Below are 19,945 nucleotides of genomic sequence, written 5' to 3' on the forward strand. Positions count from 1 at the left end.
AAAATCAAATCCATGGAGTTCTGAAATCTAGTTAGAGAACAGTTGTAGGAGACAACGAAAATAGCAGTCAAGCAGCATAAATCTCCGGAGAATACTGTCTTTCCTCCTGTGACTGACTGAAAAAACAATTACATTTCTCAATATTCCTCCAGCTGAGACTTGGATTCAGTGCTAGATAACATACAAATTGCTGGTTTGAGGCTCTTCTTTCAGGTGGACTAGATAGTCAGGAAAGAATGGTTAGGCGCACATAGGCAGATCCATGCTTAATGAAAAGCTTTTAAAAACAGAGTATCAGGATTTTCAACTTTCACTATTTAAGAAAAAATATTTTATTTGCAAGAAATAGAAATACAAAAGCATAACAATTTCAATTCATTTTTTTCCAAACTAAATACAAGTATCCTACAAAGCATTTACTTTTTTTGGTATTTACTTAGCTATGATAAAGAATAGAAAGCCATAAAAAACAGCATGATATGACAGATAATAGACTCACAATGTATTCAGACTTAAACACTGCTGGTCTGTATAACGTGTAACCAAAGACAGCAAAGCCCAGCCTGTCAGCAGAGACATTAAAGCTCATGGTTTCTTATAGTCCGGAGTCTGCTCAGCATTGTTTAAAAAGGGTGGCTCACAATGTGTCAAAGAGAGCTGGTGTTTTTCATAGACTCAGACAGTGTTTCATCTGAAAGGGAGATTTGCTGAACAGCATAGGCCATGGGTCCACGGTGCCAAAAGTTCATTGTTCTCAGCCAGCTAGTGCGTAAGGAAGAGGAACAGAGAAACAGCTAAAACCGCTCGTGGTGCTTTTCCAGGATGCAAAGGCTGCTAGCTGGAGCTCACAGACGACTGCATGAACCGGACAGGAGATGAACATCTCCAGCGTGAGGCAAAAACCTGAACTTTGCACAGCAGGGCCAGCCTAGGGAGTAGGCACTGCATTCCCTGCCCAGAGGACCTTAGAAGTTTACAGCGTGTTCGCGCAGAAAGAGATCTGCTCAACCTGACCCACAAATCGCTGCACTTTCCATATCACTTAGCTGTTTATCCATCTCATAGTAATTCGTTGCCCTTGTTTTCTCTTTCTATAAAATTAACTTATTTAGCACAGCACCCAGCATCTAGTAGGTGCTCGAGAATTATTATTTCCCTTCCTTCTAGAAACCAAGACAAAATGAAGCATTCCCAGATTTTATGTTGCCCAAAAGGACAAAACGAAACAATACCTAGTCTTGTCCTGTGGTAGGTGCTGACCCTTTGTCCACGGAGACATGGAGCCTTAATCCTCAAATGCGTCAGGTTCCTCTGAGCTGAGAAAATGTTCTGCTCTGAGGATTTATAATACCTTTAATCCCGGCTGGCCATTTTTTGATGTGATTGTACCTCTGCAAGATGGGATTTTCCTAATGGACATAACTCTTCCTTTGCTCCTGATGTGCAAATCTGATCATGGCTCACTTTTAGGAAACCATTTTTGAGCCTTTGGAAAAAGTTCCTTTTCCCATGTCCACCTCAGTCTAGTACCACAAAGCTGTATATAAAATCTCCCAGCCCCTAGGTAGTTCTCAGTCATCCTGGATTCAAATATAAGGCATATGTAAGACACAAACGAGTGTCCAAGATGAGGGAGGAACGTGTGTGCGAGTGTGCGAGTGTGCATGTGTGCGTGTGCCTGCGCAAGAGGGAGAGGGAGAGGGAGAGGGAGAGGGAGAGGGAGAGGGAGAGGGAGAGGGAGAGGGAGAGGGAGAGAGAGAGAGAGAGAGAGAGAGAGAGAGAGAGAGAGAGCGAGAGCTGGCACATGGGTCTTTTGAAGAGCTATTGATTAATGAAGCTTCCTCAGTCCCCTTATTCCCCAATATTCACTAGGGCCTTCAGCAACACTCTTCCTTGGGAGTGAATGACTGACTCAATGAATGAATGAAAAATCTGAACTCTGTCTCTGGCTGCTTAACAGCCCCCTACTCTCTCCTGTAGCTGCCCTCCCAGAGGGGCTTATGCGATCACGTCTCCTAATTGTCTCAGCTGAAAAGCATTCAAAGAAAATGACTCCGACCAGGGCACTACCTGCTACTGGTCTGTCTCACAGGTCCTGCCTGCACTGCAAGCAGGAGAGCTGGTGTCTGTAATAAAGGTTCCTCAAAGCCTGGGTTCAACAGAACCGAACTAGTGACAAGAGCTCTTGGCAGAGAAGGGGGAGACCAATGCCTTCTCCTCCATCTCCCATCTCCCCACGTTAGCAAGGCCGGCACGGACGCTCTGTCTCCTTGACGGGGAGAGGGAGGTCTCTGAGTGTGTGACGTGCTCACGTGACACGTGTGTCCGGAGGAGCTGCCCCTGAAGGGCCTCTGATCCTTGTCTTTTGCTTGGTGTGAGGACAGAGGAGGAAGGAGGCACAAAGTGCTAAAAAAATTTTAATAAAACACCTCTGTCAAAAATTCTGGACAGTGACTCACTGCCAGAACAAAGGTGAACCAATGCAAGACCCCTGCTCCAAGGGCACACGAGAGTCACAGCCCTCTCTCAGCATTCAGGCTAAACCGAGAGATTTAGGAAGAAAAAAAACATGGTACTCACAGTTGGTTTGTAAGTAAGTTGAGCTAAAAGCTGCTTTCACCATCTACAAATTAGGTCTTTAAATCAAAATCATTTATATTCATAAAAAGGTTATCTAATTCTGCCTGTACTGGTGTCAAACCTCATCCCCACCCCCTGTCCAAAAGGAGCAACCTAGTTCAGCTGTCAGATTCTTATATAACACTCCCTTTATGTGAGCTAGGCTCCGGAGTCCTAACACTTCACAGAAATTCTTTCTTAAACCTGGTACTGAGGCCTTTCATTTACAGTATCCATTTCTAAGTGCAAAGTCAAGAGCTGTGAATAGAACCTCACTGGGGGGTCTGGGTTACTCAGGTCTCACCCAGTAAAAAAGTACGTGTTCTCTGAACTTTTGCAAGACATCTCCTCCACTAAGCTAATAATCAAAGAAAGGAAAGAGGAAAAGCTGTTGACATAATGAAAAATATATTAATATGTTTATCATTAACATTGATTCTTTATGATTGATGGTTGTGCTAACAGTCTCTTATTTTCCAAAACTGAGGTTCAGAAACCAAAAGGCTGCCACTGTTTGACACCTTCAGGGCTAACCAGGTATTACTGACTCATCTATGGGATGGCTCTGGGGAGGGAAACAAATCCACTGACATTGTGGGCTTAACCCTGGAACAGAAAAGGTACACACACCCATTAACTATTTGGAACCAATCTGGTATTATCCAACTCTTCTGCATCCTCTTGACTCCATTACGTCCTCCTAAAGGGATAACTGTTTAGTTCCCCTTACTCACCCAAGCAAGGAGTAGAGGGCAGAGGTCTTTCTCATAATAGCAGCAGTTGGTCCTTGGATCCCCTTACGATGGCCATTTGAGCTCTCACGCTGAGGTCCCTGGTCTCTAGACACATATTCAGTTGTGGGAAGAACGGTTTCCCAGAGATCAAGCCCTGCTGTATGGAGGGCTGGAGACAGTGACGTCAAGCAAGTGTAGGTCAGGGAGGAAATAAAATCCTCAAGGCACTAAAGACAGGCGCTCGGAGTTTGCTGCGCTTTTCCTTCTCCCTCCTTCTTCAGAAGAGCTGGTTTTCTACTCCGCCTAATCCAGGAGACTTAAAAACCCGATGTGGTTCCAGTGCGTCAGGTGGGTAAGCTGACCCATTCCCACTGACATACAAAAGCTTGCCTTTCTTATCGTCCAAATACGACTTGAGTTAATTCTATATTCTTACCTTCTTAGCCGCCCTCTCCCTCCCCATGCACACAGGCTGCCTGTGTCTGATAATTACATGACATTTTAAAGAGAGGGATGGTTCAGTAGTGGCCCATGGTTAGCAGACACCAGCCAGGCCCAAGAGGGTGTAGAGCAGAAGAGAAGGAGAGGAGAAGGTAGAGAGAAACAGAAGCAGGGCGCATGCTAGCAACCTTTCCTCCTGAACAGCCCAGCCGGTCTCAGCCCTCCCCGGCCAATGGAAGGGACAGTGAGAGGCGTGCAGAGGACCGAGAGGGCTGCCAGGACCACTGCAATCCTGATCCAGCTTTACATCAGTGCTAAGAAGATGAATTTGGCTGTCTCCCAGCCAGAACTCTCTCCATCACAGTAGGGAGAGAGGAATCACTGACGGTGAGCCCCAAAGGTACCAGATCTGCTTATGAGGTCTGACGGCAAATGCTAATGACACCAAATCCTGTGTCTGCTATGGAACAGAAGGCCCAGGTATAGCTTAATCTCTCCTAAGTACAGGTTCCAATGACAATGTAGATGAGAGACAGAAACGGAGACAGAGTGAGAGTTAAAGCCAAGGGTGCTTCAGCTGCTACTAAAAATAAAATACAAAACGTGAGCAAATTTCTTACACGAAATCTTTTACAAGCTAGGGAAAAACACTTAAGGGGAGTCTTCTACATTATACAGTAAAAAGTCAATTTCCATTTCTTATTTGTATGAAAGAGGAAAGTTCTTTTTTTAAACTACAAAAGTTACCTTTAATCATTAAAAAAAATAAGAGTAGGTTGGGGGATTAGGTCGTGTCTCTTTGGGTGAGCTGCAAAGTAGCCAAACCTGACTATAAAAGGTAAGACTGTGGATACACAAATGTCACCTACTCTGACCCCAGGAACAGGCCTCAGGCTCACCTCCTGTGTTGAGGCAGAAGAGGAGGGGGAAAGCAGAAGTGTCAGGGGAGGTGGAGAAAGACAAGCTAGCAGGGTTGTCTGAAACGCCTGCTGTCAGGGACAGGGCTTCCCTTCCCTGTTATGGGTATGGGACAGAAAAAGCATCTATCCACAGAGCCCCAGACCTGAGCGAGGCACTGCTCCATCTTTCCCTGTGAGTTCATTCTACAGGAGGACACAGGCTTAGGGAGATTTCCCAACTATAATTATAGGGCTCCAGCAAAAACGAAGAAAAGAAAGCAAAACATGGCCTGGAAGGATTGGGGATCCCAGAGCCTAGGGTACCCTCCTCGCTCCAAAGGCCAACAGAAGACTTTGCTAGCTTGGAGGGAGGCGTCCGGATGTCTTCAGTGTGGTTGCCCAGGGAAGCCTCAGCGAGCTAATAAATACTATTTACAAATGGGGAGGAGAAGCCAAGGAGGCAGAACTAGGGGCGTGTGGGGACACAGATTGTGGAGAAATCCTACAAGCAACATGATGGGGCAGGTTTGCCTGGAGTAGAAAAGCCTGATTCCTTCAGGCATTGCACTTGCGGCCTGAGAGTACGAAGGGGATGCCTCGCTCCAGCTCCAGGGCCGGAGGACAAGTCAGCGGGAGCTCAGCGCAGAGCGGCAGGAGAGACCCAGGCTGAGCAAAGGCAGGACGTCAGTCGGTGCTTTGCCAGATTCCAACAGGCATCCTGGTATTTTTGTGGCTCGAATTGAACGAACAAGCGTCAGCTCTTCTTCAAAGAGGCGGTCACACCCACCCCGGTGAGAAGCAGGCAGTATCTTTTTGGCACTGTCGGTAGAAACAAGCCTGCTCGCCCCACCCCTGACCCTAAGATAATTTCCTATGGCAGTAAGCAACAGGGAGGGAGAGAAGCGGGCTCCCTTCTGCAGGGAGGGACGTGGGACCGGGGGGAGGCGCTCTCTCACCGTGGGTGGAAATCCCAGGCTGTCCTCGTATCCAAAGCCATGACTGCACATCCAGGTCTTCAGTCAAGATCAGGTGGCAAAAAGGAAAAGCTTATGACAAAGGCGGTTTGGAGACATAAAGGCAGAGTGAGGAGATAGAGGGAGGTGGTGACGGTCTCTTTAAAAGGTGGCGTTCACTCTTCTGTCGAGTTCTACAACTTTTAGTGTTTCATTCCCCTCCAGTTTGGTGCTGACCCTGCGAAGGCATCAGAAGGAAAAAGAGGTCTTACTACCAATTACCTCATGCTCGGTAGGATGACACAATCATTCCATGACTGCAACTCTGCAGGCTGGCCCAAGCATGCTTCTCGTCCTCTCCCCTGTTCCCGAAGTCTCCCGCTACCAGCCTATCCGTCATCCGCATTCCTGCCTCTAGCCTCATGCCAAAGGAGACATTCCAGCCCAGAGGATAAACATGGCAGTTTGATACTGATTTGTTGTACATTGCTTTAAACGATTGTATTTCTTGAGGATGGTTAGTCACCCCTATGCTAAACTCTGGGAGGGAGAAAATAAAAGGATAAAGACTGATCCTTGGTCTAGAATAAATATTTTTTTTAAAAATCTAGATAAAGATGAAATCTTTATAGAGATTAAAAGATTCTAGATAAAGACTAAAAAAAAAAAAAAACACCCAAACTAACTTGAAATAACAGTAAATATATAACAGAAAATAAATACATTATTAAATTATGTAACAGCCTAGAAAGACTCTAGGCATTCAGAGGAGGGCTATGAGGGCTCTGGTATCAGGAAGACATCCCAGAACAAGAGGGATTTCAATGGGGCCTTGAATAGCTGAGACAAGAGGAGAAAAGATTTGTGTCATGAGTCAAGTAGTCGAGCAGCTGATTCTTCTCTACTCCTAGTGGCAGCTCTACAATTTGCTAAAATAGGAATAATAATAATAATGTCTAACCTCTTCAAGTATTTCAAAGGATTTACTGTATATGTCATATTTACATAGTGCTTGAAATAGTAAGTGCTATAAATAATAATAATAAATAATAAAGCACTATATGCATGTATAATATAATGTAAACATATAATAGTATATATAATTACAAACTTTCCCCTGCAACATTAGGGGAAGAAAACTGAAGAATCTGAAACAAAGTCTTTCCCACTTGCATTGGAATAGCATCATTTCTGGGAGGCACAGAGGCAGAGTTCAGCTAGACCACGAACCACACCGTGTATAACCAGGATTGGACGCAGACGCTCCTTCCCGTGCCATTTGGTGTACCCAGGTATCTCCCCAGCGTGACAACAAGCCCAGCAGTTGTACAAGCCTTTGTGTTTGCACAAGGACTGTTCCTCATAACTATCTAAAGGAAACACCTCATGGAGAATTGGAGACAAATGTATGTTATTTTCAATATGGAAACACATACAGGCATAGTGCCTCTCGAAGTGTCCTTCAATATTAACATGTAATTATAACTATATAATTAAGGTATGTTTATTTACATAAATCATAAACTACATACTGACATATAGCATGACATATATGTATCTCTAGTTGGAAGGAAGCTGGGGAAAGCCTTGAGGCTGTATTTGCATAGCGAGTACGCTGCTGTTACTGGACTGTATGTTTACTTGTGAGGCTTTGAGGGAGGAAGGGAGTCAAGCCCTTTCCCCCGACTCTTGGAGCCACCACTGCCAGCTCCCCAGTGGCGCAGCAGCCACGGGGCCAGCTCACACCAGGTCTCTTCCCCAACCTCTGCTAGGGGCAGCTGTTCACAAGCAATAGTCTCTCCAGAGTCCGGGTGCTGGAAATAGGTCTTGAAAAAGCCGAAGGTACGACTAGGCCAGTGGGAAAGTCTACACCCCACACTGCACGTTGCTGATGCATAACCCATCGTCGGTGCCTTAGAGGAGGTGAATCTGTATCTATTTGACTCACAAGTGCTGCTGCAGCTCCAACAGCACTGATTTCTCCAGGCTGGTCTCATTTGATATAATGAAACGGGGAAGATCCACGTCAGGCCTGGACTCCAGCCCTGATGCCCTGAGCAGGGAGGAACCTCTGTCCCAGCGCCCAAGCTCCCCAGCCGAGGCCGAACTGGACGGCTCCTCCAGGGGAGAATGTTCCTCATAGATCAGCAGGTTCCTGGATCTCACTGAGAACAAAGCAAAGACACAGGTGTTACGAGAGACCACAGGGGTACATCACATCCCCTCACTCGATGCCCAGGGCTGGGAGCAGATGACAACTCATGCGTTCTTGTTGCTCAGGACACAGGGTGCCAACTGGAGTTGGCTTCCTATAAAGGCTTCAGGATTTCAGAGTTTTGTGCATTGAAAAATGATACCAATTATAAAAAGTCTGGAAGAACAATAGAAAAGCAAATAAACAGGAAGCATACTGCCACCCCACTGCTTTGAAAATAAAACTCCCCTCCATGCCCCACCCCCAACCATCTGGGGGAAACAATTTGTGGACAATAGGAGTCAAATACTTGGCGATGTCCAGACGCAGCTAAAATAAGCATTCCCAGTGAGTAGGTTTTGCAGAGGGAGAAGGTAAAAGGGCAGAAAACTGTGTTTTCATTTAAAACTGGAGAGAAGACACACAGCCAAAGTCATAAATCAAACAACGGAAACATTCTCTTTTGTTTTATAGGATAGTTGCATAGCTAGATGGCTGGTACCAATTTTCTACAACAGAGAAACTATGCTCCCATTGGCTTCCAATCAAATTTAGAGATACATTCCCTTAGGGAAAAAAGAATTTCCCGGGAGACCACTGAAATTATTTGGTTGAAATCCTAGCCTTTCTGTCATATACCTGGCAGGGATACACCTACCTCACAAAGACCACAGATCTTTCAGAACCACAAAATTATGCCTACCCCCCAAATCCAGTACCCCCTAATTCCACCCTTGTTCTTACTAGTGTATCTATTTTATGATCCCTACATATCACCTCTTTATTTCCTACATACTTAAAAGAGATCATTGATCTGGGTGAGAATATCACTTCTGACACCTGATTCTCCAAATTTTCTAAATCTTAGGCATAATATTTTGTAAGACAGGCTGATTCTTTAATTTCATTTTACAGATGCTTACTATGGTCGCATACAATTCCACTGAGTTGAATTCCTTGAAAATGTCATGGGAAACTTAATGTTCTCCCCACTCCTTCCCCCCAAATGCGCATCCCTCCCCCTTATCAGAACTCAAAAAGAAGACATCAGAATTTGCCAGGGAACACAGTCTAGAGTAGTAGTTTGCAAACTGTGCTCTGCTGAGCTCTAGAGAATTCCAAGGGGTGTCTCAGCCCAGCGGGTGAGTGCCACAAGGGGAGACCCAGCAGCCTGGGCGCCAGACACCCCCATGGCTCTCTTCCTCCCTTCAGTGGAGAAGCTACACTTTTACCAGTTCTTAAAAATTAGACTTTCATATGGAAACAGAAGCCAAGAACACTTCCTGCAACGTCTTGGCGGTCACAGCGATGACAGTTAACTGCAGAGTAACTAATTCAGGGGCAGATGCTTGTGTGGGCCTATTCAATGAATGTTTTTTATGGGGGAGAGGGAACAGTGATATTGAATTGCCTTCTCCCAAGGAACGGATATATATGCATTTTTATGGATAAATGATTTTGAGACCACTGCTCTGTACCCAGGGACGTTTATCATATAGCTATTCTAAACCAAGTGGTTCAGTAAAGTCCTCCCATCTAAAAAAAAAAAAATCAGACTCTCAGATAAGACTTCTTTCAGTAAGTCAAGCTTTGAGAAATGAAAGAGAAAAGAAACAAGCCACCTCCCAAGTTGCTGAGTGCTGTCTTACCAATGGAGGCTGTGTAGGGCTCCTGCATGGAATGCTGGCTGGGCAGGGCCATCTTGGTGGCAGAAGGATAGGGCCCATAGCCCTGAAAGAAGGTGCCGAATGCAACGGCAAAGCATAACACAACAACCTGCAGGACGAGGAGAGAAAGTGGAGAGCCGTCAATTCCGAGATCCACAGAGCAAACCTTTACACCTGCAACACCTGGGAGGTCCAGAAAGACAACTCCCCCCCATCAGGCCAGCAGATCGTACGCAGTCCATCACCGTCACATCATAGTGGAGAGACAGCCTCGGAGTGAGCTGTGTGGTCCCTCAAACACCCCAGCACTTGGACGTGGCAAGCTGGGGAGAGACTGGAGATTGGGGAGTGGGCCTGGGCAGTAATGGTGTTGTCCCTTCAGGAAACTCACCATGAGGCAGGTGCCAGTCTGTGTGCCAGCCAGCTTGCAGGTGCGAGAAACCTTGCCCATCACCAAAGTCTGAAGCTTCTGCAGCTGCTGCAGGAGAGTTCTGCAAACACAACAAATCAAAGCCAAGAAGGGCGTCTGAGAGACAAAAGAATGCTTGTGGGTGATCTCTGCCCCAGGCTCCAGGGAAGTGTCTATGGCTTTGTGTCTGAATTTGAACACAGTACCGAGAAAAAGGTTCCTCTGGTGAAGACACATACGCCACTGTCTTCCAGCACCAGAGTCATAGAGCTTACGGGGCTCAGGATCCGCCCACGTGAGCAGCTTGTCCATTCTGTGCTGTTCTGAGTAACAGTCATCTCTATGCCCCAAATCATCCCTGATAATCCCGGGATTTGTTTGTCAGCCATTGAGAAAAAAAATAAGTAAAAATTGGCTGGTGATGGTGAACCAAGGAGAATTCGTTCAACCAAGAGAAGAGAAACATTGAAGAAGATACAAGAAAGGAGAAAAGCATGAAGAAGAAGATGCCGGGCAGAGAACACGTGGAGGGGTGGCCAGAGGAGACGGCTGTGACAGGAGGTGGTAGCAACATCTCTGAGCAGCCGATGCTCAGATGGCAGATCTGAAGAGAGGGAGAGGGACGGAGAGGAAGGCAAGAATGGCGGGGAGGCAAACAGCCATGAGCACCTCAAGCCTGTGGCACTTGAAGGCTCACAGCACCTCCATAGGCAGAAATGAAGCCCAAATACGAATCAGGAGCAAAAAAGCCTGCTCAGCTGGACACACCTTCAGAGCCAGGATCTTGGAAGCCGTCCTCTGATGCAGATTCTGATGTTTCTCCAGGAAAATACACAGAACAGGAGCAAAAGAGAGTTGTTCTATCCCTAAAAGTGGACAGCTGTGCACACCCGTGCAAGGGAAGGGTTTGAGGATGAGAATAGTATGTTCTGCTCTGTGTGACATCAGGTCACAGGAGGAGCAGATGGTGAATTTCTTTGCAAATTCTGAACAGTGCAGCCATAGAAAAGGATCTCACAGCACACACGCCTGAATTAGAGCCTCGGGGATGAATTCTGCGTGAGCAGCAAAAAGAGCAGAGACTGCCCCTCGCCCCCATCCCTCCTCTCCAAGCCCAATGCACTCGGCAAGGTGGAGAGGTTTTACAAGCAGATGCTTTTTTCTTGGGTCTCAAAGATTTTCAGAAAATTCATGCTGTGATGGAACATTAGAAAGTCAGACAAGTTCACTGAAAAACACTGAAAAGCAAATCACTCATTTGCAGAAGAATTCTGGGCTTTGGCAGATAACTTGCCTCCACCACAGCCCATCTCCTGAACAGCTTCCCAGTGCTGGAAGGACATGCAGGTTTTCCCAAGTTTGCAGCTTCCCCTGTGACCAGTACCAGTGAAACAAGTTCTCTCAGGTTTAAGCCAACTAAGGACAGGTTGGCAGTAAGATTATTGCTTTTAGCAGTTCAATGGATAAGAGCAGAGGCAGAATTGGAGCCCACAGCACGTACAGCGAAGGCTCTCTGAACTCAGTGACCCCATGTGGTCCCATCTACACCGTATTTTTACCTTGTACAGTGGTTTTAATTTAAGCAAAACAAAATCATTCATCCCATTATTTCATATCGTTAAATTCTATTAATATGGAGGTCTTTTTAGTACTTAGCTGTATGTTTTCTTGCTTTATGGTTATCTAGAAGCATAATCACAAGTAGTATAGACTGGTTTATGTTTCTGTACATTCAAGCAACACGTTCTTTAAAAGAGTTTTGTGAGTTACTCAAGGCTGAGAAATACCGATAGCATGATTACTATAAATTCTACTTTAGGAAATTGTGTCGTTTGTGACAACATGGATCAACCTGGAGGGCATCATGCGAAGTGAAATAAGCCAGACAAAGAAAGATAAATACCACGTGGTATCACTGACACATGGAATCTTTAAAAAAAAAAAAGTTGAACTCATAGAAATAGTAGACAAGCGGTTGCTAGGAGCTGGGGGTGGGGAAATAGGGAGAGGTTGGTAAAAGGGTGCAAACTTTCAGCTATAAGATGAATAAGGTCTGAGGATCTAGTGTAACATATGGTGACTCTAGGTGATAAAACTGTACCATATAATTGAAATTTGCTAAGAGCATAGAACTTAAATGTGTTTACCAAAAAATAAAAATAAGGTAAATAGGTCATTAACTTGATGTGAAGAAGCCTTTCACAACGTATACATGTATCAAATCATCGCGTTGCACACTTTAAATATCTCACAATTTTACTTGTTGATTACACCTCAGTAAAGATGGAAAAAAATTAGAAGTTTGCAGTTAAATGATCGTATGATGCAGCGAGTGTTTTTCCCCATCACACTTTCTTCTCCCAGGACCTCCCAAGAGCACCCCATTCTTACTGGCTTGCACGGCTGCCTTTTCAAAGCTAAGAGCTGAGTGACAGACCCACTTCCTGGGTGAGCGTTGCTTCTGGCAGAGCTGAGATCTAGCGGGCAGTGGCACACATTTTATTGACAACATCCTGTAATGCCAGTCCCAAAGCCCTCTTTGGGTTCTCCCTGCTGTATCTCTGGAACTCGTGGGGAAGATACACAGGCGAGCCATAGATAAGACCTACGCTTGACCGTGTGGCACAAACCTTTTCTCTCATATTCTGGCCTCCTCCTGTAGGGTCTTTGTTACCAGCTAAACTACAGAAAGGGGCCTCACTGTTTCCTTGGTGGCCTGCTGAAGAGCCACGTCTGTAATGCTGGCTGCCACTTCTGATGGGCACCTCAACTCCCATGGGGCACCCTGCTGCCTGCGCTGGCAGCTCCAAGGTGTTGAAGCTCAGCTGTGCTCTGTGCATGGAAGAGTTGGTGGAGGACATTCCTCTAACCAGGCTTCCACTAGACAGCAGATTTCCAGATGTTACCACAGCCATTTACTTTTGCTCCAAACTCTTAAGGTGTTTTTAAAGCAAAATCGCCATTTCCATTTTTACCAACAGTCCCCATTTACCCACAACCTTCCTGCACCTCCTCCCTGCCCAATCCCTGCCCTTTGTCCAGTCTTCAGAGCATGAACCACTGAGAAAACCAATTCCACACAATACTCGGAATCACTCCTCCCTTCCAATTTCTGATTGTGATCACGAGGCCTGGGACCCCTTCCCTAGGATGAACAGTCTCCCAGGAGGCTCCACAGTCTGTTCTGAAGACAGACCTCTGACAGGCCAGACACACCTAAACCCCAATGGTATAATGCCTTAGGCTCAAGTTGGGAACCTCAGCTATAGGTGTAAAGTGCTATCAGTTTGGAAGAAGGACCATCTAAGTCTGGCTGGGCGAGCAGTAAGGGCTGTATCTTTACTAGTGGTGTGGCGCTTTACTTGGCATTCATCAGCACATCCTTTCCAAACTCAAAGACAATTATATTCTGAATCCACTGCAAATGAAAATGTTTGTTTAATGGCCCCTGATTTCTAACAGTTTATAATCCAACTCTTTAAGATGAGCAAACATGTAGTTCAAAATAGATTTTTCAGTTTGAAATTCTGGTGGAAAGCAACAGTGATTTATAATGCGCTGTTTGCTGCTGCTTCTCCTACTCGGATTAGCAAAGGTGAACTCATGGGAATGATGACACTCTGAAGGCCCCATCCATCAGCAACAGAGAGATTTCATCCAAGGAAAGCAGGTTAACTCATCCATTCCCCAATATCTAAATAGATTTCCATGATGTGATAAAGTTTGGGAAATTCATAGACATTCATAAAACAGAAACATTCTTTTTTTCTTTCTTTTTTGCGGTACGCGGGCAGCTCACTGTTGTGGCCTCTCCCGTTGTGGAGCACAGGCTTGGGACACGCAGGCTCAGTGGCCATGGCTCATGGGCCCAGCCACTCTGCGGCATGTGGGATCTTCCTGGACCAGGGCACGAACCCGTGTCCCCTGCATCGGCAGGCCGACTCTCAACCATTGCGCCACCAGGGAAGTCCTGAAACACTCATTTTTGTCATAAGGAAAGAAAATTATCAGTGATTGAGTGTCCACTGGCTGAGTTCTAGAACTTCATATACTGAGATACTATGTAAAGGTTTCAAAGACATGTAACCAGTAACTAGAAGACCTAAGATGTAAACACAAACCTATCTGACTCCATAGCTCACGTACTTTCCAATTCAGCGCACCATGGTACCCAAACCTATAACCTAATAAAATTAATGATCAAAAGATTTCTTAGTTAAGTAGATTTTTCTTAAATCCAGTGACATTAACATCTTACTGAGGGAATTCCCTGGTGGTCCAGTGGTTAGGACTCGGTGCTTTCACTGCCGAGGCCCGGGTTTGATCCCTGGTCGGGGAACTAAGATCCTGCAAGCTGTGCAGTACGGCCAAAAAAAAAAAAAAAGCATCACATTGACAACAGCACAACCAAGAGATGTGTCCACCATTAAATAAGAAAAGATTACAGTGACCAAACTGCAACAGAAGGGCCACAGTGAATCTGATGGCAGTGAGATATATACTAACAAAGTTTCAGTGATCTGATACAAATAAAAGCAATAGGGTAAAATAAACATTTCCTGGCAGATCTCTGGATATACCAAAATAAAATGCAAATGATGGATAAAGGAATAAGAGGTATTTCTTAGCCCACGTCAAGTGTCAGGAAGTCAAACCTGAGCTTTGTTTAGGAAACTGGAAGCTATAAGACCTGTCCCTCCACTGGACACCAACAGAGCTGATGAGATGGCTTTAGGATTACTAAGTCAGTAATATTCGCCAGAACACGGCGATAAGCTCCCAGGAAGAGAAACCTGAATTTAGATCTCAGTACCATGGTTTTTAATCACTTTCCTTAAGTCCTGAGTTCAGGCACTTAGTCAAAGTTAATTCTCTTGACCTCACCAGCTAACAGAATAATGAGAGAATCCCCTTCTGGGGTACTCTAGGTTTGCTGAAACAAATACACCTTTGCAGAGTGCTTGCTATTTCTTTCCACTGATGACAGATGAGTCTCTTTACAGGAAAGCCTGGAATCTCACAACTGATATGTTGGTCTGAGATGATGTGGTACCTTCCCTGATGCCATTGGGATAGATGCCACGGCATGAAGCATTGGGAGCTTGGATGACAGCTGTTACCCTGTTTGCATAAAGGGCCGGCTGGAGAAAAGGCAGCCAACAGATGAAATGGAAGAATTATTTTAAAACTAAAGCTATAAAAAGTCAATCATAGGACAGACTCTCTTTGCAACGGTACGTTCAGAACTCAGTTTAAACTTCTCCTTTATTACTGTATGTTAAATCATCAGTGATCATGGCTAATTATGGCTTAATGAATTCTTGGGCTTCCGGGAGCAAGGTCTTAATTTAGAGAGCCGTTTATCTGGGCCAAGACATTTTTCACAATTTGTTAAATTGGAGGGTCCAACACTTGATTGAAAATGTGGATTTTGTCCTGTGGTGAGATGTAAAAATAAACCTTATGGCTGTCCTCACACAGCTCCTAGTAAAAGAGCAGTTAGAGGCAGCTGCCAGCCTTGCCCAAAATAAAGCATCACCCTGTATCTTGGGAGGCATATCAAAGGAAATTGGGCAAAACATTCAAGTAGCCGACAGTGTGAGACACAATCTTATAAAAACTGGGAAATGCATCAACAGCCTCGTGTGTTTTCTTGTATTTGGTTTAATTTTGTTTTCTTATGTTTCTGTTATTTAAGGGAAACAGCAGGGGTTGGTGTGGGGAGGGAGCGAGAGAGAACAAGCTAGTGATACAGTTACTGCATCTTATACTTTGAACATTCTAGTACCTAATTTCCCAACGACGTCAGAAACTAGGACCCAGGAAAAATAATAAACTGGTGGTTCCCAATTACTTGCTGTGCCAGGAGCTTCAACCAGGTCCTCTCCATAAACACAATTGCCACCAAATACTGTAACACACCTTACTCAGAAATGGACCTAGCTGGGCTATAAGGCCTGTGTGCACATTTGTGTGCGTAAGTACATCACCCTCTGGGTGACTCAGCCTCCCACAGGAATGAAGCAACTGTTTTTTACTTATGCAACTACTTAAAGCAGTAAGTTCTAAATTCCAAATCATGAACCATTCGTGGGTTGTGAAAACAGCTGGGGTGTGACTGGTGTATTTAATTAAACAGAATCAAATAGAACACACAATATCTGAGGGCATCACACATAGTAAATAAGTATTCATTTGTGAAACATTCATATTAGTTATGAATGTGATGTATATGTACGTGTGGTGTGTCTGGGTCACTACACAACATGTAAAACAATATGATCAAAAAAGTCTAAGTGCTACTTATCTAGTGCACACATGCAAAAAAATTATGAGAGTGAACATTAGGTGGCTTCATGATGGAAGAGGCAGACATCCATGTCCTTTGGAACCAAAACCCCACCTGAATCCCTCCCCACCCACCCCAGTCTTCTAGAATTAGTGTACAAGATCGGAGGGTTAGGAGAGAGGTGTCAAAAAGCAAAAACAGGGACTTTCCTGGTGGTGCAGTGGTTAAGAGTCCACCTGCCAATGCAGGGGACACGGGTTCGAGCCCTGGTCCGGGAAGATGCCACATGCCCGGAGCAACTAAGCCCATGCGCCACAACTACTGAGCCTGCGCTCTAGAGCCTGTGAGCCACAACAACTGAGCCCGTGAGCCACAACTACTGAAGCCCACGTGCCTAGAGCCCGTGCTCCGCAACAAGAGAAGCCACCGCAATGAGAAACCCGTGCACCGCAACGAAGAGTAGCCCCCGCTCACCGCAACTAGAGAAAGGCCGCGCGCAGCAACAAAGACCCAACGCAGCCAAATAAACAAATAAATAAATAAAATTAAAAAAAAAAAAAAAAGCTAAAACACCTACCTCAAAATCCTCAGGCAGAGGGTGGGGAGGTAGTAGGATATAATGTTAATAATAATTCAAAACATTGCATAACAATATTTAAGGAGACTCTTGAACTACCTCAAAGACTTTTAAATACTAAAGTGCAAACTCTTATACAAAAGATAATTACATTCTGCTAAAATCCTAAACTTTGAATAAATACTCATTTATTTATGATCTTTCACTTAAGTTTTGAAAGTTGTTCATGGGGCTCTGGCCTAAATTTTTAAAAATACAAATTATCTCCTTTCTCTTACTGTGTAATTGCCACATTATAAGGAGGTTTATTTTTCAGGGACCAGAGGGCACTTCTGAAATATTCTATCACCTACTCACCCAGGAACACAAGAAAGAGAGAGTTCTAGAATGTTTTCTGGGGCTGAGGAATGTCTAACTTTACCATGGAATCCTACTAAAATGCCTTTGTAAACTCTCTGGGAAACTTAGTCTAGTATCCAACAATCCTTTGAAGTTTGTAACATTTTCAACTGAAAAGAAAGCTTATACTCTTCCCACAACTAGAAGTTAGAGATAATGGAGAAATGAAAAGTGAGTTAAACCAAGACAAAGGTCTACAGAGGGTCATTCCTGGACGTGGGTCATTCCTGAGCACTCTAACAGCCTCTCTGTGCACAGCAGGAAAGAGGGACCAGCTGATTACAGTCAGTCGAAGAGAAGACTTCACATGTGGAAGACACAACAGTGAGGAGGAAGCCGACAGACAAAACTGGTGCAAATGGACGCAGCTGTGCGTCTAAACAAACAAATGAGGACAGCACAGTCAGAGCCCAGTGGGCTTGGCTGGAAAGACCGCCATCAGGAATCATATGTAGATTTTTTTTTTTTTTGCGGTACGCAGGCCTCTCACTGTTGTGGCCTCTCCCGTTGCGGAGCACAGGCTCCAGACGCGCAGGCTCAGCGGCCATGGCTCACGGGCCCAGCCGCTCCGCGGCATGTGGGATCTTCCCGGACCGGGGCACGAACCCACGTCCCCTGCATCGGCAGGCGGACTCCCAACCACTGCGCCACCAGGGAAGCCCCATATGTAGATTTTAAAGAACAAGAAAAGTAGAGACAGAGAGGAGGACTATAGCTAAGAGGAAGGTCAATGAGGAAAACTAATGAATTCTTGTTTCTGATAACAACACAGACAGGACAAGCACATCCCTCACCTTCTGTGAGGTTCGGAGAAAGAATACCAACGAGGCCCACATCCCATACATGTCACACATCCTAAGGTTTCTCCTCACCCCACCTACCCCAAGCCAGGCAAACACTGCCCATGGGCGCCTCCGACACCTGCTATGTCGAGCTCCCTCCAAGGCCAGGTTAGAGCTCCAGACAGATATATCACCTTGTTCCTGCTGACTTCTCATCCCATGGGGAGGGGTGTGGCTCGGGGAAAGCTAGAGCAGGGCCCCCTAAAACACAGATCCCAAGCTGGGCCCTCTTGTTTGGAGCTACGGTTGACCCCGTGCTGGGAAAGGCAGTGGTCCTTGGAGAGAGAACACAACAGCGGCAAAAGAGGCCAAGGTCAGGTCCAGTTGAGAAAGTAAGTGGCTGAATTCTAGTCCCTGTCCTACCTCTAAATGGATGATCTTAACCTCATCAGCCCTCAGTTTCCGCTTCTGTAAAAGGAAGTGATTAACAGTTAAATGAGATGTCTAAAGTACATTTCAAGTCTAAGCTCCTTTAAGTCTACAAATCAGGGCTGAGGAGAGGGATAGTGGCTCACAGCCTTATAGCCAACAGCACGAGGGCAAAATTAAAAATGAATGGAGCAAACTGGGCCACAAACACCTCAAATGGATGGGCTGGGCAGTAGATGTGCATCACTTGTGCAGAAGAAAAGGCTAGAAAGTGGGGGAAAGACAGGGCCTCTCAAGAATGAGACATGCAGCTCGGAGAGGCGAATGATAAGCAAGGAAGGCCAGGAAGACCCTCCGGCGCCACACACGGCCTCGCCTGGACTTTGCAAGTGCAAATGTATATCCTGATTGAGCACAGGAAGCAGAGCCCCCTGGGAGACCACTCGCTCTCCGCTCACACATTTCCTGGTGGCATGCGATTCGCGGATCGCCTTAGCAAGGAAGTGTGAAGGTGCCTTCCCACCGCTTCGGCTGCTCTTAGGCTCCTGGGGTAAGGCTGCAGAAGTCTCCTCTCCTGTCTCCATCCTCTTCCAGCTTCCTGAGCTCAGATAAAAGGGGCTTTTTTGCCTAGAAGCCAAGAGCATGCTAATTGGCTGCTGCTGAGGCGAGTACTAACCGAAGAGCTGGGATTGATTTGGAATCTGAGGGCTCATTCTCATCTGGACAGATGGAAAGTCCCTCGTGGGGGGAGCACAGAAGTGATAAAATGTAAAGAGGTATAATTTGTCTTTATTTTGGTCCACGTACCCACTCGCCTTTCCCGCCACATCGTGCCAAATGAAACAACGGCACACAAGGTCTCCCACCCCACTTCTGGTGACCCAGGGTCCTGTCCACTTCTCACAGCCATTTCTACCTCTGCCCAGCTACCTCCAAAGGACGCTAATACAAGAAGCACGAACAGGACACAAACACAGGTGTGTGTTCACTGGGCCCTACCCTGTACTTAGTTCAAACACTGGGTCACTCACACGGTGTGACGAATAAAGGGTCTGAAAACCTCCCCTTACCACGGGCCCAAAACACCAACTCCTCCTGACTGGTTTAGGGCAAGAGATTGCCACGGTTCATGTTACAGTCACTCTGGCTACCGCAGTGTCCTCTGGCGAGGGGAAGCCCTTGGCAGGAACAGAAGAAGAAGGGAGAAGAGGAGGTCGGGGGCAAGGAAGGCCCTTCCTTGTGTGAACAAGAGCGGCTCTGCTTTTCTTCCCTGACTTCTCAAGCCACAGCACATTAAAAGCTGCTGGACTGAGAGATTATGACTATAGGAACTATAGATAGCATCAGACCTATATGACCTATATGACTATAGGAACTATAGGTAGCATCAGACTACCCGTGGGAAGACTGCAGGTTAATCAAGTAGCAACCATTTCCACCATAAAAGGTTGTCTACCAGGAGAGGTAAGTTTGGAAGAGGGAAGAGACGGCACTTGGGCCTCTGGGGGAACCACAGTGGAGGCTCCTACAGTCCAGGGACAAGCAGAGCACCA

At 45.8% G+C, this 19,945-nt stretch overlaps 1 protein-coding gene across 1 annotated transcript in view; it reads right to left on the reverse strand.

The window, feature by feature from the left end:
* Positions 1 to 316: 316 nt before the first annotated feature.
* The window catches only part of CREB3L2 (cAMP responsive element binding protein 3 like 2), a 118,657-nt gene continuing 99,028 nt past the window's right edge, over positions 317 to 19,945 (reverse strand). The window contains exons 9-12 of the mRNA XM_060020964.1: positions 9,899 to 9,998; positions 9,490 to 9,616; positions 7,595 to 7,811; positions 317 to 5,884 (exon numbers count right to left, since the gene is read on the reverse strand). Of these exons, the coding sequence (XP_059876947.1) occupies positions 5,809 to 5,884; positions 7,595 to 7,811; positions 9,490 to 9,616; positions 9,899 to 9,998 (520 nt within the window). The 3' untranslated portion in view covers positions 317 to 5,808. The remainder of the gene's footprint in view (positions 5,885 to 7,594; positions 7,812 to 9,489; positions 9,617 to 9,898; positions 9,999 to 19,945) is intronic.

The sequence above is a fragment of the Delphinus delphis genome, chromosome 9, assembly GCF_949987515.2.
Source record: "Delphinus delphis chromosome 9, mDelDel1.2, whole genome shotgun sequence".
Taxonomy (NCBI): Eukaryota; Metazoa; Chordata; class Mammalia; order Artiodactyla; family Delphinidae; genus Delphinus; species Delphinus delphis.